Source organism: Cimex lectularius, unplaced genomic scaffold (genome assembly GCF_000648675.2).
Source record: "Cimex lectularius strain Harlan isolate CLEC.00 unplaced genomic scaffold, Clec_2.1 scaffold72, whole genome shotgun sequence".
In the NCBI taxonomy this organism is placed as follows: domain Eukaryota; kingdom Metazoa; phylum Arthropoda; class Insecta; order Hemiptera; family Cimicidae; genus Cimex; species Cimex lectularius.
This window is the reverse complement of record NW_019392678.1, coordinates 885,949-911,204: the sequence shown is the minus strand read 5'-3', so window position 1 is coordinate 911,204 and position 25,256 is coordinate 885,949. Positions and strand designations below refer to the sequence as shown.

Below are 25,256 nucleotides of genomic sequence, written 5' to 3'. Positions count from 1 at the left end.
GCTCGTGACACTGACTTTTTTATCTCAACCAAGACCTTACATTGAAAGAATTTTGTAATAACGTTGGATTTTGATAAAATCCAGAGGAGTATGAATTATTAAGTTAAATTAGTAAGAGCTAAACCAACGCAAAAATGTAATTTTTATTGCCATAAAAATTCGTATTTAAGAGCTTTAAAGGTTGCTTAAAACATATAAAACAGTTGAAAACAAATAAATAAATGATTAAATAAATTGATCTACTTTACTGTAAGTATCTTTTGATTTTCGTAACTTTTTGTTTATCAAATTTAATTTAATACGATCTTGCTTAGTAATTTTTTTAAACGAGACTGAAAATCATATTTAAAACGTACACGGTAGTATAATTTTTCGACCCTTGTTAAATATAAATTATTCAAGCAGGGAATAACGTACCCACTGGGTATCGCGGATGAAGCATCTTGACTTGACAACTCTTTTTCCATATCATTCTAAATTAAAAGCCATCGGTTATGCCAGGATTGGAACCCAGAACCACTAGCTTGGCAAATACGAGTCAGCCGTACTTCCTTGTGTAGTATATTTAAATTTTGATTTCATTTTTATTTATTCAATGAGAATACTGAACTTTCAAGTAGTTATTGTTTATTTTTGATTTTTCAAATGATAAATTATGAAGAACGCATTAAACGTGGGGAGGGGTAAATACTAAAACAGTAGAAATCAAGAAATCCCAGAAGATCCATCAGAATGATCGCCAGGCCTCCTACCTGAGAGCCAATTCTATTCATTCTCAAAAGAAAAGAAAGAAACCTGCTTGTGCTAGAAATAGCCGGTAATTAGCCGGCCGAAAAAGAAAAAAAAATCACCAGACCTCTACTAACCATCACAGAATTTAAGGTGTTACACTTGACAGTGATGATTGAACTTTCAGGCGATGTTTGTTTTGTAATTTTTAATATTTAATTAAAAAAATAATAAATAAAACATCTTTCCATAATTAAATTTCTCAACAGAAGAACCCACCAGGCCTGAACAAAATATGTCATAATTCATCCAGGCTTGAACAAAATATGTCATAATTCATGATTTTATACTTAATATGCATTTAATTTTTAATTTTAATTACTTTTTAGTGAATGATAGTACTGAACATTCAAGTATCGTTTTTTTTGTATAATTAAAAATAATAAGTAGAACATGTTAACATAATTAGACTCATTAAGAGAGGAAACTGTCTGAAGAACTCAACTTCTCTCAAATCTTATAATGTAAGACTTAATGTATGTTTTTACTCAATGATATTTTGTATACTTCACTCTTAACTATTTGAACGAGAGAAGGGAGAATGTAAAATTGTTTAAGGAGCTCAATTTTTTTAATCCTTAAGTTCTTTTGCTTTTCAAAAGCCAAGGTCTTTATGAATTAATAAATAAACGGAATAAGGGGAAGAGTTATTTATTTAATAGAAGTGTAAAGGCTAAAAAAGTAGATTTAAAAAAAAGTGCGTTCAACCCAGGAAAGTCATGACATAAAAATAATCATATTCAGTTTTTGGACATTTGTACCGGAAAAAACGTACTTTTTTTTATAACCCCAGGTGAAATTGGTCGGTTGAACACGGGGCCCGAGTACCGTTTCCAAGAAGTAGATTATAGCACCCTGGGACGATGAAGAAAAAGCGCCGGTGGATGTAAAGAGGAAGCCTTGTGAACTGGACCTTAAAGCGGATGTGCAAGAGTTGATAATTAGGTGACTAATGAATAATGCATATTGTCACTGACTAGGGACACACCATGTGCTCTTCAGAGTAATTACCAATTAGAAAGACCTGGCCTGCAATTCATTAACAAAGCCATTACACGGGGTCTTTCCTCTCCTTTTGGCCCATTCGCTACCAGCGGACACCACTTGACGTATGGAGCAATTCAATGAAGATCCTTTGCTTCTTTATAATTATGTTCGAGTACAAGAAGAACTCTAAAAATTCGAAAATTAGGATTTTGCCTAGAATCTAAAGAATTGATGTAAACTGCCCAAAAATGAATAGGGATATTTGTAATTTATCCTATTAAATTAACCGATATATTCAAAGGATAGTAATTATGAATATTTCTCATTTTATGTGGCGATTAGTGACCGTTAATCGATAATTATTCAGAAATCGTGAGATGCGGTCTGGTGTGATGTAGGTTTCAGAAAAACATTTTCTTTATCGTGCCAACGTTTCGATCTTTATCGAGATCATCTTCAGGGCTCAAAGTGTTTGTTTTCTGTGTAATTGTGCCATTCTTCCGTGTCGTGTTGAGAGTGCCAGGAAGATGATCTCAATAAAGATCGAAACGTTGGCACGATAAAGAAAATGTTTTTCTGAAACCTACATCACACCAGACCGCATCTCACGATTTCTGAATAATTTCTCATTTTGTAAACTAACATCTTTTATCCATTTTAATCAAGTTGTATTCCTCTAACCATGGAAAAACAGCATCTTCAACCAGAAGTTCTCAATATTATTGTGAGAATGAGTCATCGAGGTCACCGGCATGTGGATGGAGACAGTTGGCATTTCCCAAAGCGCGGTCTCCCGGGCTTTAGCCCGATTCCGAGAGACTGGAAGTTCAATGGAAGCCCAGGTAATGGATCTCAGAGCATTACGACTTTAAGGGAGAACAGCTCTTTGTCATTGTTGCAAAACCGATCACATTCCATAGTGCCCGCCAGATCTTAAATTAAGTACAAGATGGTTCGGCAAGGCGTTTGTCAACGTCTACACGAACGTTTCAATGTTGGCCTCTCGCAACAGCCCGCCACCAGCAACTCAGGAGAATGGTGCATGTCGTTCCCGAGTACTCGTCGTCACAAGAGTAGAGGATCTTTAGCGTCCGCACCTGGCCTATTCGGCCTTATCGGACGTTTGGATTCTCAAGATGAGAGCTGACGCGCTCACCTACACATACAACGGAATAGTGTGTTGTCGCCGCAGCATTGGTGTAGAGGCGTCTCAGCCCCGAATGGCCAAAACAACCTCCCTCTCCGCTTGTCCACACCGAATGGTCGGGCCCGCATAGTGCATCGGGTCGTATGCCGCGCGCAAAGGACTAACAAGCCGAAATACTTCAGCCTGGTCTCCCGCGCGCTACCTAGATAGAGAAGGCCACCTCTATCTCCCAGAGTATTGGGGCTTCCCTAGCGTAGAAACTACCGGATCCGCCCCGGCCGCGGTTTTGTTTTAAGGGGAATTGCTGCTAACCACCCTCTAGAGGAGCACCGACTTCGGAGAGAATGGTGCAGCGTGCACCTCGAAGAGAGCCCAAATTGGAATGTTGTGATATTTACTGATGAGTCGCGATTCTATATGTACAGTCGTAGCAGGCGCCAAAGAGTCTACTGAGAACTACGGTGATGCATACAACGGTACAGGGCACCAGTTCGTGCTCCCTTCCGTGCAGTTTGGAGAAGGCAGTGAAGTGGTCTCAGCTGGGATTTACACTGAAGGACGAACTGGACTCCATATTGTAGACGGCCACCTCACCGCAGACCGTTATGCCAAAGAAATTATCGAGGAATACATCCCTCAACCCAGGGATCTCATTGGCAGGGATTTTCGCTTTTAGGGACGACAAGGCCAGAACTCATATAGACAGAGTTGTGCATCACTGTTTAGAAAACCTGGGAATTTCTCAACTGCCCTTTTCCCCATTGTCTTCAGACCTTAATCCCATTGAGCACATGGGCATGCTAGGTCTAGATTTGAAATCATTGAAGAGAGGACATCACCAAATCACTCCCCGAGATAAAATGGTTCAAAATCTTGGGATTTGTGAACAAGTCCAAGAGATTTATGCAGTACACGTGATCCGACCAAGTCCCGGACCTTTTAGGAATGGGGTACGAGTCTAACTAGGCATTTAACCCCTCGGGGTCTTGGTCGCCCACCTTGTGTAATATATATATATATATATATATATATATTTGTTGAGCACATGTGGCATGCGTGATATGGTATGGTAAAAAGGAAGCGGGGTTTGCGCTCCCCAGGCACTGCAGCCTTCTGGCTTATTGTACCTTCCTAGTTCCTTAGTTCAGTGCAATAGGCTCTATCCTTCACCTTAGAAGTGTCAGGTCATTGACTGTCCCTGCTTTCATTCCCTAAGTTTTTTCCGTACGTTAAGTTAAATCTCCATTGAGCTGTTGCTTCGCATTCGAAGATGATATGAGTGGCTGTTTCTTCCTCCTCATTACATAATCTGCAAATGGGATCATCGTTCTATATGCTCATGTTGTGCAGATGTTTTCCTATTAGGGTTGCTTCTCATTACTAACCAAGACCGGTTAGTAATCCTATTACTCCTCTGAGTTTAGCCCTGTCCAATTGCAGCAATGATTGGCCAGTCTTGGTGAGGGTTGTTTCATCATAAGTTTGATGTGTCTAGCTCAGCTAGAGGTTATCCACTTCTCCTTTTGTTTTCTTTGGATCCATTCTTCGATCGAGGATTCTATATTTGTTTTTGCTATTCCAGGTATAGGTTCAGGGCCTATGTATATGGCCTTGCAGATCCTCCTCTGGCCAGGGCATGCGTGATATAGAGAAGGCTTTTCGATCACCATCGGCAGCCAGTTGACTGCAACAACTGAGTGCAGCGTTGCAACATCTATGGAGTGAAATTCCTTATGAAATTAGTGACGACCTTATTAACCGTATGCCAACAGGTGACTAGAGGTTTTACCTAACAGAGGACATTATTCACGTTATTAATTGTTTAAAAAAATTATTAGTCCAACAAACAAAATTATAGAATTAAAACCTTTTATTTTATTATTTTTCAAAATCCCTTAATTAAATTTTCCCTCAGTAAAAAATCAATAATTTCTAAGAAATTGTAATGCAATTTATAATAAAAATAAAATAAAAATACTAGGGAAAGTACATATTACAAAATTGGAATATCCCCATTTATTTTTGAGCAACCAAACCAGTGAAGATAGGGTGACCAAAATATTAGAAAACGACCAAACTTCAGTAAATGGTTATATAAGTTTAATATGTTTATTCATTACCTTAGTATTAGGATAAATCAGTATGCAAGGGACTTTATTGTATGAGATATTGTTTACCTTTACAACAGCGAGGTTTTTTCATATTTAACCTCCCCACGTTAAAAATGAGGTACCTAAAATTAAGTAACCTAAAAAGTAGTATACAGCCATGTGTAACAAAAATTGGAAAATTGTCCTGACTGAAAGATTTATTATAAATATTTATATTTTTTTCCTTATAATCGTTATAGGCTTTTTCACTGAAAAGTTAATGATTTTTTATACATGTAAAAATTCCGATCCACCATCATAATTACGAAATATTTACCATATAAAAATTGTACGAAGAGTGTAATTAAAAAATGAAATAACTTGCTACTAATTAAGTAAGAATTTTTCATCTTATCGAGAAACGTGGACAAAATATGGAATGACCCAGTGGTGCTGCGTAATTATGAGATAGGTCATAATGAATTTTACGTCCGTTAAGAGTTTCGTTCTGAACCATCAGCTACCACCTGTTGTCACTCTTTGTGAATTAATCAGACAATTAGTGACATCCTAAGATAACCACACCGCAACTGCTCCCCTCATCACATATGGAAATTACACTCTCATTGTCTTAGGGGCTCCAACCGACTGTACGGTTTAATTTACTCGTTTGCCGATTGCATACCAGATTCCCCTTGGGCCTTCTAAGTTATAGTTTTTTCGGCTAATTATTTTATTAACGAACCTTGGCAACTAGCTTTGTCTGTAAATACTTTAGAATAAATTGAATTAAATAGAATGGAATAAATTTAATTCGTAATTTCATTGTGCTTGAAACCATAAGTTTCAATATTTTAAATAGATCATATGTATCAATTATTTATAAAAATAGTTTCATAATCCTGATGAAGGGAATATAATAGGTGAAATCTCGACTATGAGACTGAGTATATTATTTCAAATTAGCCTTAATTTTGATATAAAAATGTATCACCCAATTTAACAAAGGAAAACTTCAATCTTTACAATATGTGCTAGCGTCCATTAGATTGCTAACGTAACCTGATAACGCTGTCCCAGTTTGACAGAGGGTTCTGCAAAAGATGTACAATATAAACGATTTTAGGAGTTCAGAAATTGTTTCTATTAAGAGCTATAAAGGGCTTTTGGACCATTTCAGTTAAAGCTGAAGAAGTGGCTAGGAGGTAACTAAAATTGTGAGGGAATTTGGATTTGGACTTCGATCCTGTGGAACCTGAGGAGGCATGTGAATAAACAGGAGGGCTGTGTTTTCCACGAGTATTTTCAAGGGATAATTATGGCCGAACAGTACCGCCGACTTGAAGAACCAGGCAGCAATAACCAAGGCGAGGTTATGGAGTGATTACGTCACCAAGGGAAAAATAATAGATTTTAAGAACAGCTGCCAAAGGAAGTTATTATTAAAACAGACCTTGTATTGCATAAAAAATGATTCCTGCCATATACCATTAGTGGAGGACGTTAGAAGAATTTCGGCTGAGTTATACACTGTACAAACTCAAGATTCGACTTGCTCGGATTAAGAAGTTGGGTTTTTAGCTAATGAAAGAGTGGACATGCTAGGTGAAGAAGCATCCTGGATGAGATCCTCCAAGCAGTCTGAGATGCACCTGATTCTCTTCACAAAGGAGACTTCTGCCCAACTTTTATATTTCGCATGTTGTCCTTCATTAATATTACCTATAGAACTGATTCCTGCCACATATCATTAGTGGAAGTTAGACGAATTCGGCTGAGTTATGAACAGTACAAACTGAAGATTCGACTTGCTTGGATTAAGAAAACATTGGGCTTTTAGCTAATGAAAGGGTGGACATGGTAGTTGATGAAGCATCTTGGATGAGATCCTCCCAGCAGTCTCAGATGCACCTGATTCTCTTAAAAAAGGAGTTTATGCAAATGACTTCTTCCAAACCATTATGCTTCGCACATTGTCCATTAATATTACCTAAAAGACGCAGTGCTTAAGCTGTCTTGGGAAGAAAAGGACATACCTTCTCAGGTTTAATACAAACTAATGCTTGCCCTTGTGATTCAATACCTCTGAACGAACAGGAAACAAAATCTTGTGGCATCTATAGACTTTTAAACAGCAGGCACAAATCTTAACTTTATATTAAAATATTTATTTTATTCAAACTTTATTTTGTAAACGAATCGCATGTAATCTTTGTATAGAGCATACTTAATAATAAATTGAAAAAGAAAAACCCACCACACACCCACAGAGGTAAAGGGTTATTCTTATTGCGACTTATAAATGTTAAAGAAGAAATACTCCTCAGTATAATAAAAGACAGCCAAGAAGTAAACAGATTATTGCTCTTTAAGTCAATACACTATAAAAATGGCAGCACCTAATTTATTTTCTTGCAATAAATTAGTGATCAACAAGGGCTCTGTGATATCGAGATCATTCTTCGCGGTTCAAAGCGCATTTCGGTATGAGCACGCCGATAAACTCGCAAAGGAACTTAATTCAGATCACTTCTAACGGTTCCTAAGAACTGGAACGAAAATATAGATTGAAAAAACATATTGACATCGCCAATAAGCAGAATATCGAAGGACTTCTCTTCTACCTTAACAAGACTAAAAATGAAGCATTTCAAAAATCTATTACAAACTGCCGCAGATATTTTTAGACCGTGCTGCTCGGGCAACTATTCGTCAGAAGAAAACCAAAACAACGATTGATGATTTGCACCTAAGGTTTACGGTGTCCATATGAAGGGAGTGTTCCTCCACCTGGAACTAATCACTGAGTTGAGTGCATTCGCATCCTTTTCAGACACAGAGAATTAGTGGCCACTGATGGTCCGTCATTTATGCTGAATTAAACATTTTAACTTGTACTACATGTAATACAATTTTGTAGCATGTAGAGATAAATAACCGTTTAAAAAAATCTGTTCAGGCTATTTTACAGTACCATCCTGAGAGACATTCACATGGCTACCAAGAGGTACAGAAGTGTATGTGGTAACGTCTGGTTAAAATATGCTAAAGTATATCAATAAACCGTAAACAGTAAATATTCGATGCTTAGTTATGTCATGAAACTACGCTTTTCTTGTACTAATATTTTTCAAGAAGATCATGCTGGTTCGTTCCATTTTGTATTTAACTATTTTTTAAATTTAAATAAATTCATAACATGTTGAAATTCTGGCCAAAAAATCCTACATTTTATTGAGATATGACGTTAGATTATCTCAAAATCTAAATACGTCCAGTTCAAATTTTTTTCTAATCCTATTCTTCTATGGATTACCATTTGCTTCTCACATTTCACTTTGCCAAATATTTAAGAATGACAAAGGAAAGAGAAGTTTGTCAATTTATTTTATGTATATCTAAATACATCAAATCGGTGAAGGTATGAATATAAGAATGAAGAAATAAACCAATAACCACAAAGAACAAGTTCCTGTAATACTGCTCAATTTCTATTTTTAGTTCCAAATCTCTGGACCAACTAGACACCGGACTAAAAGAAATGTTTTAACCTCCTATTTATAGAACACCGAGCCTTCTGGCAGATTCGGTGTGAATCAGCACTGATCCGAGGAGAAAGCACTCGGAATTTTCGTATTTGTCGAATAGAAAACGTTTCAGCTCTTTATAATTTTATCACTTGTATCACTTACAGCATCTGTCAAGCAATATTTAATACCGTCCTCCGTTTGGGTTTATAAATTGTAGTTATCTTTAGACAAGGGGAATGGATCGTGTCATCTCAAATATGAAAGTGATATTGAACTTCGCCTACTCATCACAACACGTTATCTGTCGACAAAGATTAATTTTAGTCGACGGAAGTTGAAATTTGTATTTTTGTCATGGGCTTTTAAAAAAAATCAATATCGACGTGAAAAGTGTAAAAATGTAATGTACACCCTTTACACACACTGTATGACTGATCTAATTAAACGATGACCACCGTGGGCCGACCCACACTACACATTCACGGCAATAAATACAATTCCAATACACGCAAAGAAGAAACCAAAAACTAAACATCTATCAAGCATTATACACAATAAAACGGCTTGTTTTTTAAAAACCAAAGCCATAACATGGAACCAAACTACTGTTTCGGTCAAGCACAATTTTTTATTGGGAAGAACTCCTACTTGTTCTTTTTATGGACACAAAGAAAATCTTTAATTTATTGGTGAGACGAGGCTTTGAACCAAAAAGAAGTGTCCTTTCATGGCCTATTTATTATTATTATTATTATTAATGATTATTCAGAAATCGTGAGATGCGGTCTGGAGTGATGTAGGTTTCAGAAAAACATTTTCTTTATCGTGCCAACGTTTCGATCTTTATTGAGATCATCTTTAGGGTCTGGGATTTACAAACACTGTTTAAATTTAACAAATACATGTAGGATGTGGAAAAAAGTAAATTTATACAATGCCAAATATATTATTTTCATATTCAATCAAAGTATTTCTACTCATTCAAAGTGTTTGCACAAAAATACTTTGATTAAATAAAAAGATATATATTCACTTTTGCCACATCCTACATGTATTTGTTAAATTTAAACAATGTTTGTAAATCCGAGGTCCTGAAGATGATCTCGATAAAGATCCGCATCTCACGATTTCTGAATAATCATCGATTAACGGTCACTAATCACCACACATTAGTATTAATCCTGTACCTCTTCTTCGGTTCAGACCCTCCCTAGTACCGACTGTACTCTTGATAGTGTGCTTATTTAAGTAAAGACACAATAGTTTATTTTATTGTTTATAAATAAATTACCTGTGGCTTACTTAATAATTAATTATTTTTAACAAATGGTTTAATATCATCTAGTCTGAACTTTAGACAATTAAACAGTCTATGTATATTGTTTTAAATTAAAATATAAATTTCATCATATTGGATTTTGTATGAAATATGATATATTCCCACTTTTCTTTAATAATAAATGATTGCTTATTACTTCGGGGTGATGAACCTGAAATGGTCGGTAACGACCATTTTGGTCTACTTATCCGAATATATAAAACAGTGGACGCCGCTTATAAGACTCACGGATATAAGGTTCAGTCGTCTATGACTCAGAATCGCCAGAATCAGTACAGACGTATCCGAATACATTGAAAAAAAAAAAAAAAAAAAAAAAAAAAACTCGGTTATAAGACTCACCACTTCTGATATAAGACTCAGTTTTTCCCACCGTCTTGCATGCCATCAACCTGGTCAAATGAGAAAAACCTTATCGCTCGTATTGACGAAACCTTGGAATCTCAGGCGACTTCATCTTCAAATTGGACTTTGAAGGCTATCGACCTCGCCAAGAAAATCAACATTCTCGAAGCTTTACACCTGTCATGGAGGCTTTGTCAAAACTGATGAAGAGCTGGAGAAGGAGGAAGATAGCTGCCATATTGAGACGCCAGAAGACCTTACTGTGAGGAACTACGAGGATTGGATGGATATAGACCACAATCTTCAAACCTCTGAGGACCAAATCTGTCAGTCCGTCATGAACGAAGCCAGCAGCAGCAGCACATCTGCGGATGCTAGGAACGATGACGATGTTGACGAGGAGGAGACCGTTGAAGTCGAAGTTCCACCTTCAAACTTAGAAGTTCTAAGGGCTCTAGGGGTGTTGAGGAGAGCTGTCCGGTACCATGGGACCAATTTTCAAAAGCACTACGATTATGAGAAGTATATTATTGAAATAATGGAAAATAATAAAAAACAAACAAAAGAAACAAATTTCTTTAAACCATCTTAAATGTTGAATTGATTATGTATATACGTATTTGAAGATTACCTTAATTTTATAGGTGAATGACACGCTATGTCTATGTGTATTGACAGGAAAAATAAATATTATATACACTCTAAAATCTTGTTTCCTTCAGGATGGTCCCCCTTTCTGATGGTCCCAAAGTGAATCTTATAAGCGGCGTCCACTGTATTTAACTAAAATCAGACTTTAGGAAAGCAATTAGCATACTTAACAGTCTGATTTTAACTGGAAAACTGGTTATTTAAGTTAATGTACTAATCTTTCGTCACATTAATTAAACCATTACCATTTTATGCATATTTTTAGTTTCAAATGTTAAAAAATGTTGACGGCTTGAAGTAAATATGTGTTCTGCGACGAAAAAGCGGACCCAGTTATGTTGTTTAATGATCGAACAGGAGATAACAAATAAATCTTATCCGGATTTGGATATAAATCTATGGCGAGAAGAAACCTGCAGTATCATTTAGTCCCACGCATATCAAACAGGCACATCGTCGATAAGGAGCGGTTCGGCGTGGGTTATCCAAAGCGGATTAATCCAAGCAGGAGCGTTTTTTTTTCCAAACAATAGTGTTGTGACACTGACGAGGTTCCTCCCGGACGGCATCGACAGGACGGTGGACATGGACAGTTGAGGCCGTATTCAAATGTGCGACTCCATGGTCTATTGTCATGGTAATCCGTTCTCGCGTGGACACGGCCGGCAATTAAAGTTTCTCGCCGAATGGACTTGTGCATATTCATGGAGCCAGTGGGAACAGCCCGAATGTCGCACTGTTATTAGGTAGAGCGGATTCTCTCAGCTTTGTTACCGTCTCCGGCCATTCTTCAAAATTACATCCTGTGAGGAGACCTTGTAGTAGAATAAATTTCTGAGGCCGCTCCGAGGACTCCCCCTCTTTTTTTCCATTAGACAACAATCTCTCGGCCAATCAAAGTAACAAGCATAGCAGACGACTCATCAAAACCCATGCATTGTTTCCTTGTAATGACAATCACGTTTTCATGTGAAAAAGACTGTGAAGGTTGAAAAATTTGCAACACAACATATGCGTTCTATACCTTTTCCAAATCTAATTCAGCGTTTTCCAAACCAAATCTTATTCCAAATTCAAAATAGGTAAACAAAAATAATTTCTAGAATTCGACATATACAGTTTCTTCTACTACATTTCCATGTAATAAGACTGAGAAGGTTCAAAATTTTAATTTATAATGCAAAAACGTTTAATTTTCTTTTTTTTGTGCAAAGACCGGATTGTATATGCTTTATACAACAAAACCAGTGAGTAAGAGCTATCCTTTACTAAAAGTGAAAAATCGACATTCTCACCCCAACACTGTTATTTCTAATTAATTAATCTGTATTTAAGGTATTGGTTGAGATAAATTAGGTGAGGTTGAGATGGGAAGTTAGTGTCCGAGTGGATCGAAGTCACGATAGCTCAAGTGGTAGAGCAGCAGCGTATTTAGCGGAAGATCGTGTGTTCGAAACCCGTTCGTGACACTGACTTTTTTATCTCAACCAATACCTGAAATACAGATTAATTAATTGAAAGATGTTATTTGGTTAAGCGTTCCACGAAAACTAGTGAATTATTTCTAATAAGAAAGACTGGATTTTCATGCAATAAAACCTTCAAAACGTGCAATAAAAACCTCAAAATGTGCAAAAACACCTCAAAATCGTGGAAAAAAGTGAAATAAATATATAAACTCCCATTTAATATAGTACAAATTTAATTTACCTAATAAAATTAATTACTGTGTCAAACGTTGTTTATTTTATTTTAATTAATAGGTCAATTACGACTACTATATATGTATATGTTGCTTTTGCATGCTTTTGGGCGTTGGGCAATATGAATTTTTTATAATAAAATTGGTCGAGGTGAAGCGGCCATTAGTTGTCATGTTTGGTACAGTTTATTGCGCGTTACAAAAGAAATCATTAAAATCTCATTAGCTCAAGTATATCCATTTTTAAACCAATAACCCTTAAATTTTATCAAATTTAAAAATATAGAAATATATTTATACGCTGTGAAATAGAATGTAAATTCAAAATATATTTTGTTCCCATTTCCGTTACTAAAATTAATTTTTATTTCTTTTTAAAACGTTTGTAGTACGAAATAAAATTGAAGTCAATAATCTGGTCATCGATGACCCGCCTACTTAGCACGCGGAATTACAGCTTAGACCCTTGTTTGACGAGGGTTACAAAAATTTGACCATCTGTCTTCAGTTTGACCATTCGACACTACGAACTTTACAGGCTTTATAAGTGGTTCTGCTTTCCTCCGAAGCCCAATCAAGATTGAGAAATGAAAAATAAGTAAGTTATAGAAAAAGAGCGGATGTAAAACAAAACATTTCTTGGGAAAATTTAGGCGTCGACAGTTGAAAACTTGGACGGGTGCGCATTCTAAAAAATATTTTGCCGTCAATTTGTTTACTAAATACTGTAAACTCATAAAGATGATGTATTTTCATGTTGTTTTTATGCATAAAAGTATTAAAAAAAGCAATTTTGTGCAGTGAAAGGTAAAAACGTGCAATTTTGTGCAAAATAAGCGTATTACCAAAAGAACGTCCTTCCCATGATTCGAATTTCAAATTGTATAGTTTAATAGTCTTGATGAAGGTAGGTTAAAGATGGTGATATATTGATTATGTATTGATAAAAGTGATTTATTTTTCGAAAGCTCAAAGAAATTTGGCTTTTTTTCGATTTGGCCTAATCCCTTTTAATACAAAAATAAATATATTCAAATAAAAAATTAGAAAGCCTAATTAATTGTTAGGACCCTATGTATACAGGGTTTCTTTTACTCTGTCTTTTCACGATAAAACGCTGTAAAGTCTGAAGAAAGTCACTTGCATCTCAACATATTCAGTTTATTAAATAAACTTAATTTTTAATTGTTTTTCGTCTAAAAGTTGCTTCTTTTCAAATATCTAGGTTTCTTTTTTTTTTTTTTGTTGTTAAGAAAAGTTACAACCGTTTTTATTTTTCATGAAATGCATATACAACCAAAGGAAAAACAAATGACACTTGTCTTAATTTTCCTTAATTACTGGGGATAAAGATTAATTCATAGTTGACTTAAAACGACAACACAACATTAATAACTAGCTGTTTACCGCTATAGGAGGAGGTTACTAACCATTTTACAATCTTTAGATTAAAAATAAAGAACAATCAGTTCAATTTCATCCTTTCCAAAACCAACTTGTTGAGTGAGTTATTTGGTTTTTTATTTTTTTTACGAAACAATAAATGGGAGTAAAAATAAATTAGTTTTTTCTTAAAAGCAGGGTTTTTATGCCCGGGCAGAGTCTTTGGCCAATGACGGACGCAGCATAGCCTAAGTCCTGGGTATGCCGCGCTCTAACATCCACCATGAGCCACATCGGTTTAGGACCACGGTCGACCGATGTAAGACGGCTAGAGACGATCGTTTTATTGCTCTTACCGCACTACGGAACCGTCATTTAATTTAATGGCTTCCTTGATAGGCCTATATTTGGGTTCGAATCCCAGCATAGCTCATAGCGTTTTAATTGTGAATAATACGGACAAATTTTGAAGAGTTTACACCTCTTTTCCGCGATACTCAACGGTCGTTAAGCCTTCCTGATTTACAGAAATTACTTGCTTAATAGATAGGCAACAACAAAATTTAGAATTCAATGTATGCAGGGTCTCTCCCACGGAAAAAAACTGGGAAGTCTGTTTAACATGCAATAGAACATATACGTACCGTATATTCTTCTAATATATTACAATATTTTTAAACAAAATAAGAAAAGAAAAACAGTCCTTAGAATTCTTGTTTGTTCCTATTAGTATCCACAGGGATATCGTGATACCCACTTTTCTCCAACAACAAAGTGCTGTAGAAAAGATTTCACGTTTATTTTTTCCAAGGATTTTGAATTTGTAGCAATTTTAAGCATCATAGAAGTACGCAATTGAGTATAAATTTTGTTTTGTCAAAAAGGACCCACTAGTTTGGAATATACGTTCAATTTGATGGTGAAGAACCAGGCCAATATTTTTAAACGCGAAAAAATATGACGCCAAATTTTCAGGTGTTAATGTATTATTTAAAGTTGTTTTAATATTTAAAAATAGAAAGCTTTAGAAGAAGAATAAACACAAAGTGCAAATTTTCGTATAAGTACAATGGAAAACAACAAAAACTTAAGCGTAAAGCGTAGAAATGCCAAAAAAATAAATAATTGAAAACAGGTAAAGGAGGTTTTATCGTGAAGTAATATTACGTAAAAAATCAATTATTACAATTTCAAAAGATTTTTTGTAGGATTTTTATTTGTGTCAAGGAACGGTCTATTTTCTCAAAATTAGTTTTATTATTTATTATTTAGTAGAGGAAAATCAGACATGAAATATTTTGATTGATGCCTACCCTTTTAACTAAATTCAATGGGCAGTCTACCAAAGGTATAATAAATTTCAATTTAAAATGTATGTTATTAGCCGGGTTTGTTTGTAATTTAGTTGTGTAAAAACGTGAATACAATTTTACATTTTTCTCAAATTAGTGGTTACAAAAAATAAAATTGTCATAATAAAAAAGTAGAATATGAATTGTCACTTATAGCGCCATTAATTCTAAGAGAAAAAACAAAAAGATATTTCTAAAAGCCACCTGCAAAATTTAAGTTATTTGGCTATTTTAAGATGATTATTGTTAAATAAATAATTGAAGATCTATACGCAAATATATCAAACAGTAAATAATTTGATGGTGTACCTAACAATATGTAATTTACAAATATATGATCAATCTCGTTTTAACACAACATTTAGACATTCTGTGTTCTGACTATTCCTTTAAACTTTTAACATGTTTGAATTTGTATTTAGCTAAGGCATTTTACTGAGGTTTCAAAAAACTTATAAATTACCTTTATTATTGTAATTTTTACTAATTTAGAATGATTAACTATGTTTTTTTAACATTTCATTTTAGTTTTTACATACCTGATTATCAAACGACGGGTTACTGTGCATGTAGTTTGAAGCTATTCGGTAATTTTGGTTTTGAATGGCTTCTTGCATCTAGACATTGAAACGTTCGGATTAATTTTAAAAAACCAAGTAACAAAACACAATATTTATTATAAATTAACTTTTGTATATTCTTATTTTTAGATACTTAATTTATTATGCCGATGTAATGATCAAGGTTGTGGTCACGGCCTTTTTTCAACAACACTGAACAACATCCAGACCTGAAGCAAAACGCCATGAGGTGACATCATATAAAGTCGAAACCTCGGCAGAACTATCTTTGGAATAAAAAAACAGCACCAAACGTTCACAACATTATCATTACATTACAATAATTACAACTGTTGGACAATACTTTCGATAATGTATAACTTAATTTATTTCACTAAATAAAATTATATGGCTTGTTTAAAAAGCTCTTTAAACATTGCAAACCTTCGCCAACCAAATTCAATCTTTCCTATAACAACTAGACTTTTGCTTTTTATAATTTTCTATTTCAAATAGGGGTTTTTTGGACGTAATAAAAAATGAAATGTATGTACGTAGGAAAGGGCAGGGGTAGTGTGAATGAATTGTGGTGTGTGAATGTAATTTACCAGCGTGAATGGCGGGGGCCAATTAACCCGAGAAATATCGACCATTCTGGGCTAGTGAACGAAGACTGGGGATGAATGTAATTTATTAGCGCAAATGGAGCCGATTATCACCAATTACCAGAGGAATATCGAGTACTCTGTGGTAGTCTATATACTAATCAGGATATCATGATTTATCTTGTTTTTGTTTTATGTGTATTTACTATATTTTATGAACAATTGACGAGTCCCTGAGGTACAGAAAGGCTAGCAATACGACGAAGAAAAGGAAGAGACACGATTCCCATCCTAATTGATCTGATCACGACTTGGCTGGAGAAACACAAATAGAAATTAATAGATTTAAAGGGGTGTCGGTGGCCGCAACGGTTTAGGCGTTGACACGGCGCTCATCACTGCAAGGTAAAGGTCCCGGGTTCGAATCCAGCGCCCCCCCATACTTATAAATGGGCATTTTTTTCAAAAACAAAAAATGGTTGAAAATTAGTTTAAAAAACTGTCAATTGCATTTTATAGCTGTATCAAACATTAAAATCGAACTATTATTCCCATTTAAAAAACGACGCTAATTTCTGACAAAAATATTTTTTTATTTTATGAATTTTCTTATAAAAATCTTTTATATATTTTTATGGTACTTACCTCGTTAAAAAGCTACGTTTCTCTTCTTTCAAATGGTATGGTTTGACATTAAAATCCTTTTAACCGTTTTTGAATTATAACCATTTCAATAAGATATTACGAGACTTCTTAAAAATTTTAGGAATCAAAAAATCGAGAAATTTAAATTCAAACAAAACTTTATGTTTAGGGATGTGATAAAACGTAATTTCATATTATTTTCACGAATTTTTTTTATGATCTAGTTTACTTGAAAAATAATTGGTTTTTAGAAATTTTTTTGGTTATCGATAAACTTTGATAGCTTTTATTATATTTTTTAAATTCTGTAAAATGATATATTCACATAGTTGATTTGGAGTAAGTAGTACGGCGAAATAAAAATATTTTAAAACGAAAAATTGGAATTTTCAATTTTTTTTTGCTAAACCAGGGCCTATTCACAAGAAGTGGCGGTTACACGTCCGATATTTTGGAGGGTAGAATCAGAAAAAAAATCTTGTTTAATTGAAAAATATTTGGGTTTTAGAATTTTTTTTGGTTATCGATAAACTTTCATAGCTTTTGCTATATTTTTATAGCTATCTCCATAAAAAATGCTATAAAATGATATATTAGATACATAGTACAGCGAAATAAAAATATTAAAAAATGGAAAATTTCAACTTTGAACATTTTTTTTTTTTTTGGCAAAACCAAGGCCTATTCGCAGGAAGTGGTGGATACGTGTCTGATATTTTGGAGGGTAGAATCAGCAAAAAAAGTTAGTCGATGATTATTCAGAAATAGTGAGATGCTGTCTGGTGTTATGTAGGTTTCAGAAAACCATTATCTTTATCGAGCCAACGTTTCGATCTTTATTGAGATCATCTTCAGGGCTCAAAGTGTTTTTTTTTCTGCGTAATTGTGCCATTCTTGCGTGTCGTTGAGAGTGACTCTTGGGCACAATTACGCAGAAAACAAACACTGAGCCCTGAAGATGATATATAGATGTATAAAGATGAATAAATAACATCATAGAGAAATACAGTACTGAAAAAATTATTTTATTGTTCAAAATATAAACAATATCGAAATATCGATAAAATTAAACATTTCTATGTTTATCCTGGCCTACTGTGGCAATAGTAAGACGTATGTATCATCATATCACTAAATTAGTAATACTTTGACATTGTTCAAAATCTTTGATTTGACGGAAACTTGTAAGAATCAGTTTGTAGGATGCAAGTCCAAATTATATAAAAAACAATTACTTTCTAATATCGATTCATAAATACTGATTTAATAGTTATACGAGTGAACAGTGGGTTGGATAAAATAATAACGACAGCCGAATCTCGCCTGTGGCACAAATTTTTCATTTGGAAAAAATTGTGAATAATAAATTCAGTAAATGAGAACCAATTTTTTTTTACTATACCATTTTGATATTTCCAAAATTTCAATATATTATTTTAAATTGAAGTTCGTGAAGGTGATCTGGGACTACTGACACGTGTAGTTTTGTTTATACAAACTTCAGTAATCGACATGAGCGACATCCTGGTCACTGTGTCCTTCACCTTGAGACTCAAATGAATATTGCAAATTAGATTCTCGTAAACCTCAGGATTTGCGTCATTTTCCACTTCCCATACAGAAACAATCAAAACGACCGTGCACTAGCAAAACGAGCCTTGTATTGTTACATTTTTACTCAGTTTTCTGCTTCATTTCTGTATTTAGTGTACATAGGGTAGAAGTAGGCAAACCCATGTGGTTTTGCGTTTGAACTAGCTGAAATTTGGGGTAGGGGGTGAAAAATCATATTGGAAGGGAACCGTTAGAACGATAAAACAAAAAAACCCGTAGACGTTTCAAAAGCGTCTTTTAACAAAAATCCACCGGGCATAAATATGGAACAAAGGAGAAAGAGGGCGATGCAGTGTCCCGAAGGAAATTAAAAATTGCTTGAGAAATCTAGACGGGAAGAGATGAAGCACACTTGGCAGAATACAATTTGTCTGCTTGGAAGATGTTCTGTCACCGAATATAACTGGATTACAGAGTTTGAGAGTGGAAGGTAGTTGAATAAATTATAAGATTGTCTTCGCTTCCTTCCTTCGCAATCATTGGCCCCTTCCCCCTCTAACTGGCCTTGTTGAATATGAAAATGACGAATTCGAAAACCAAACGTACAATGGTTTTAATTGAATATGAAATTAAATTCACATATCATTTAGGTAATTAGTAAGTTCAGTTAATTGGTTACTGCTGAGAATGGATTGAATTACAACAAACAAACAAGGTCTCTTAGTTTCTTCCTACTTAAAAACCTCGTTAAAAACAAAATCTTCAATCGATAAACTAGAATATAAATAAATATTTGCTGTTTATAGGCTTTTTTAAGGGGTTTAAAAAAAGGTTATGACTAAATGTACGATGTTTCGCCAGTGCAATGTTAAAGTACATGGTTTATTCTATAAAAAAATCTGTAGATACATAGATGGATAGGTAGATGGATAATGAATTGACTTGAACATTTGATATATAAAAGCATGCAAACTAAAGTCACGTAGATTTTCTTACATTTAACAAGCATCCGACATACAAATAAAGTTTAAATAATTCAAAAGAAAAAACGTATAATACAAATATATTTTTTTACTGTCTATATATATTTTTAAATATTATTGATGTAGCACGGAGTATGATTCAAAATAGCCTTAGAAAGAAAAGCTTTTAGATGTTTTTTATAAATATGTTTAAATTTACATGATTTTATAACATTGGGTAAATTATTGTAAAGTTTTATTGATTTTAGGAGAGAAAGGATAATTAAATTGATAGATAGATACTCTATCTCTCACTTCTTGTGTGTGTGTGTGTGTGTGTGTGTGTGTAGGAGAGAGAGAGAGAAACAGGTAAAAAGGGAGTGGGTGAGTGAGTAAAAGAGAAAGAGAGAGAGAGGGTGGAAGGAAGAGGGAGGGAGAGAGAGAGAGAAAGAGAGAGAGAAAGAGAGAGAGAGAGAGAGAGAGAGAGAGAGAAATCGTTTTTCATAGATAGGAAGCATTAATATCAAGAACTTAACTATAACAAAATTAATTTATAAATAATCATTTGAAATTTATGAAAGAGGGGAGGCAAAGAAAGAGAGAGAGAGAGAGAGAGAGAGAGAGAGAGAGAGAGAGAGAGAGAGAGAGGGAGGAGAGAGAAAGAGAGTCCTGAAAGATGGCAGTAAGGGGTCCATAAAATGGACCGAGTATCTTGAATTAATTTATTTTCTAAAAATTAAATTAAAAAACTGACGAATACATAATTTATTGGTTGAAATATTCAACTTGGAGAGAGTGTGAGAAAGAAATGGAAAAATAAGAGATACAGAATATTGTTTGAATTTTTCAAGCGTTCAAGTTCTGCAATTATTTCTGAACGCTGCAAGTGATATGCAAAGAAAATGGGCATTGTGAACAACGATTGTTTTTATTGTTTATCCAATTGTCCTAATGCAAGTAATAGAAATAAAAATAATAGTCTGACTTTAGGAAAAAATTTGTAGGGATATTTTCATTTCGTTAATTTTTTTTTGGTGTAAAGGGAAACATTTTCATGTTGGATTTCAAGACAGGTGAACGGAAGAGTCAGGGTGTAAAACCCCGGGCAATAAATATTTGAAACAATCAACTGTTCGCACATTAATAGGGGTATAATTGAATTTATCTCCAAGGAAAGGGAGGAGCACGTGATTAAATTTAAATAATTTACTGTTCCCGAGACGTGGAAGGGTCTGGTCTCTGGAGGGTGGACGGATTACCGGATAAGGATGTCACTAGGGGCGCAAGAGGCCAGACTTATTAAAACTTGATGTTGTTTACAACCGGGGGATTTGTCAACGCTTTAAGGCAATTCCTTTCCTTCCGCCTCCTTCAAATTTCATTAATTTACACTCCCACTTTCCGCACAATGAATAAACAAATGAGGAGGACAACGTGAGGAATATGATCGGATTGTTTTCCTTGAAGGGGTTAATTTTGATTAACGCGCAATTGGGGCCCCTAAAGTAAAATTGATAAAAATACATAATAGATTTTTTAAATATTTAGAACGGAAGGATGCCAATACACATAATTAAAAATGCCCACAAATGGGATGGCAGAAACATTGAAAACTTCGGGTGTTACAAACTTTGCCAGTAGATTCTACATTCAAAATGGAACCAAAAAGTCCTAATTAACTATGGGTCGAACCTCAACAGTTTCGGAGTTATTCCCCTATTTCTGATGTTTTAAGATTTCACGATCTTGCTTCAAAGAAACAATGATAAATCCAAAACTACATGGTTTTGGAGAAATCCGTTGATACCATTGAAAACAAAGTTAAATTTCCCGTAAGATATGATTAATACTAAACTTGTAAACGTTGGTGAAATAAGCGTTTTAGTAGCCAGAATCTTGTAAAATAGTTCTGTTTTCAATGTTGAAAAATTACTATGGTGATTCGAAACTACTATTTCCAAACCTAGAGACCAGCAAATTTCAGAAAAAGTACTCCATTTAATATCCTTTTTAGTGGAGTATTTGCTTTTTAATTACATTTTTCAAAGATGAAGAGATTGATGAAGGAAAGGAAAACTGTTCTCGATAATGTTCAACAAAAAGTAATGTTTCTTCTGACATACTTAAGCACAACTAATTAAGGTTTTTAGTTGAGATAAAAAAGTCAATGGCACGAGCGGGATTCGAACCCACGATCTTCGGCTAGATACGCCATTGGTCTACCACTTGAGCTATCGTGACTTTGATCCACTCGGACACTAACTTCCCATCTCAACCCCAACTTTTGATTTTTCAATCCTTTTTGCTATTTTTCAAACGTCTAATCTACGTGTAATCTATTTGATTCTCGGCGACAAATGAAATGGCCACGGAGAGCTTTAGTGAAGATATATTTCATTTTAACTTATTAAATTCACTAGTTTTCGTGTCCGCTTGACCAATTAATATCTTTCAATTAATTAAGGTTTTTAGTTGAGATAAAAAAGTCAGTGTCACGAGCGGGATTCGAACCAACGACCTTCGGCTAGATACGCCGCTACTCTACCACTTGAACTATCGTGACTTTGATCCACTCGGACACCAACTCCCCATCTCAACCTACAACCTTTCGAATTTTCCCTCTTTTTGACATTTTTCAAATGCCGTGTAATCAGGATTCGATTCTCAGCGAAGTATGAATTGGCTCGGACATTAACTTCCCATCTCAACTCCACATTTTTATCTTAACTAAAAACCTTAATCAACTGAGTGTTGTTCTTTCTTTCAAATTTGCCTTATCATTGAACTTAAGCATTATATTATTTTAGTAGTATGTATTGTACTGGTTGATATTTTAAAATTTGATATATGACATTGGGCGATTGGACTTCTGGGAGAGGGTGTAAGATTTTATGGGCCACGGTTCAATTTTTAGACGAAGTATTTGTGTGAAAATTAATTATTTTCTAGTAGATAGTAATTTCACGTTACAAAAATTTTTTTTTATGAGAGTTCGCAACAGCAGAGGTCATATCAACTCTCTCAGAGTGCAGGTGTTTTTGAAAAAAAAAAAAAAAACTTATTTGTAAGTATGTCGGGTTCGATGCAGGGCCGCTGGATTCGAACCCAGGACCTTTACCATGTAGTGATGAGCGCAGTGTTATGTTAAAAAATATTACAAGGTTTATTTTAATGTTTCATTTCCTCATTATGAAATTGTGGTGTTGTTGAACTTGCTTAGGTCGGCAGATGGATTTCATGAAAAATGCAAGTCTAAAAAAAATTGAAAGTGAACCTTCTTGATTGAAAAATGGTAGTGTAACTACTGAAGTTGATGGTCGGAGCACGAGCTGAACCCGGAAAGTGAGAAAATACACCTTCCGAAAACGGTCCCGGCCCATTGTTCGAAATTAGCGAATTACGGTGAAACGGTTCGAACCGTGGGCTGGCAGGATCGAAAAATTAACGCGGCATTAACTCAATCTCGACCGTCGTGGTTCACCAGTCATCAGTGGGGAAAGTAGCGGGTTTTGTCAGCCGCGGTTCGAGGATAAGCCGAGCAGCCGATTATTTGCCAAGTGATCACGCTTGAGCCCAGGCCTCGTGTAACAACCGCCGGTTGCACAACTTAACCGGGCTAACGAGCTGGCTGCGGATTCTGCACGTTTCGGGACAGCACCTGAACAGTAATCTGAAGAATTCGAAAATTTCACGGACGAAAGTTGTCCGACTTGATAATTGACATTGCAGGTGCTCATCGCGATACAGTCGGTTTTTTAAAAATCGTATTTACCATTTCTGGAGAAACGCACACGACAAATAATGCAGAAATATCGTTATTTAAATAGAGGAAAACGATTTTTTTAATATGTAATTATAATTTTTTTTATTGAGTAATAGAGCGTAATCTGCGCCCAAGAGCAGTAAGTTACATAGAAGACAAGATAATCAAAATTAAAACAAAAACAAAAACCAAATGACATCGAATAGGAAAAGCTGTCCTGTGACAGCACTCCTAAAATAAAAATTATCAATTAATCACTCGCATTCTCCGAGAACAGGTCACTGGGCCTTTTTTAGATGTAGACATCGAAGAGGTTTGCAGGAAAGAAATCGGGAGGAAAGATGTACTTTTTTAGCTGGATTTCCGAGGTTTATTTAAAAAGGGAACGTTTAGGTCTTTATGGATGGTGTGGTTAGAAACATAGGACGGGGCGTTGACGATGGATTAAGGATTCGTGATTGAAGAGATTGGAAGGTTTGGATGAACACCATAGTTTTATGCCATATGTCCATATTGATTAAGAATTGAGTTGTATATGAGTATTTTGTTGTCAAAGGAGGGGGTGCTCAGAAGGAGTCTTATATAAGTAAAAGAAAATCTGCTGGAAGTAAAATCTATTTGAATTTACCTAAACAATCCATGATTTAGTTCAATTGCAAAGAAGTACATACATCAAAAGAAATATGTAATTAATTAATAAAATCTGTTTAATTTTTGTTGTTGTTCGATAAGAAGTTTTGAGAAAACTATTGAAGTATTCATGAACGTAGAGGTGGCCAGGCCAAGCCGTAGGGCGTCCAACTAGTATTTGCCACGCTTGGGATTCCGGGTTCAAACCACAACACAGCCATCAGAATTTTATTAGAGATTAATTTGGAACACGTATTCTAAGGGCTTCTGACTTTAACACTAGTTAATCTTCTAAACGGGTATTTCTTTGAAAAATGATTTTTTGGAGCTAGTGAGATGCGGTCTGATGTGAGGTATACTTAGAAAAACATTTTTTTTATCGTGCCAACGTTTCGATCTTTGAGATCATCTTCTGGAACTGGGATTTATAAACATAAACAACAAATAAATTCATTTTTTCACATCCTACATGTATCTGTATAATTGAAACAAAGTTTATAAATCACAGCCCCTGAAGATGATCTCAATAAAGATCGAAACGTGACCCGATAAAGAAAAAGTTTTTCTAAACATATATCTCCAAATAATCATTAATTAACGCCCACTAAACACCACATATTCTTTGGAAAATAATAAAAAAAACAATTAACCATGTTGATTTTGAGGTATATTGGTGTTTTATCTGGGCGAGGAACCTGTAACATGTCTACATAAGTATATCCGCGATGTTAACACCAGTTAAGCTGATATTTTTTAGATAAATCATAAAAAACAATAAAATATTCAATAAGGACTTGTCTACAACAATAAACTTTTGCCATTTCACATTAATCGTTGTTTTAAGTCGGTGAGTTAAGCTTGTATGTTATCTATTTCAAAAACGACCTTAACACTAGCTACTGACCCTTATCTGATATTAATTTGGATTAAATATTCTAAGGTCTTCCGAACTTGGGGGTCCACGACACCCAACACGTGCACGTTATGCTCTTCTGTATGATGGAAATTATTTTACTTTAAATAAGAAAGTTTTAAATATACATATACAAATGTACAAAATTAGAGCATGTGTACTTCCTCGTGTTACAGTTACTATTGTCAAGGGAAAACTCAAACATACACACACCATTCTCTGCCATTCTTTATCTCACTCACACACACCACCCACTTTTTTATTGGCAGTAGTGAAATCGGACTTTGTATCAAATTGTATGTTCTAAGA

General features: G+C 34.8%; 1 protein-coding gene across 9 annotated transcripts in view; it reads right to left on the bottom strand.

Moving 5' to 3' along the window:
* LOC106667050 overlaps window positions 1–25,256 on the bottom strand; it is a 258,398-nt gene that overhangs the window by 29,449 nt on the left and 203,693 nt on the right. For 5 of the 9 annotated variants that reach the window (XM_014394680.1, XM_014394677.2, XM_014394683.1 and 2 more), the window contains one exon: window positions 15,855–15,932. The exons of the other annotated variants lie outside the window; for them this stretch is intronic. In XM_014394680.1, coding sequence (XP_014250166.1) covers window positions 15,855–15,932 — 78 coding nt within the window. The remainder of the gene's footprint in view (window positions 1–15,854; window positions 15,933–25,256) is intronic. 9 annotated transcript variants of the gene reach the window in all.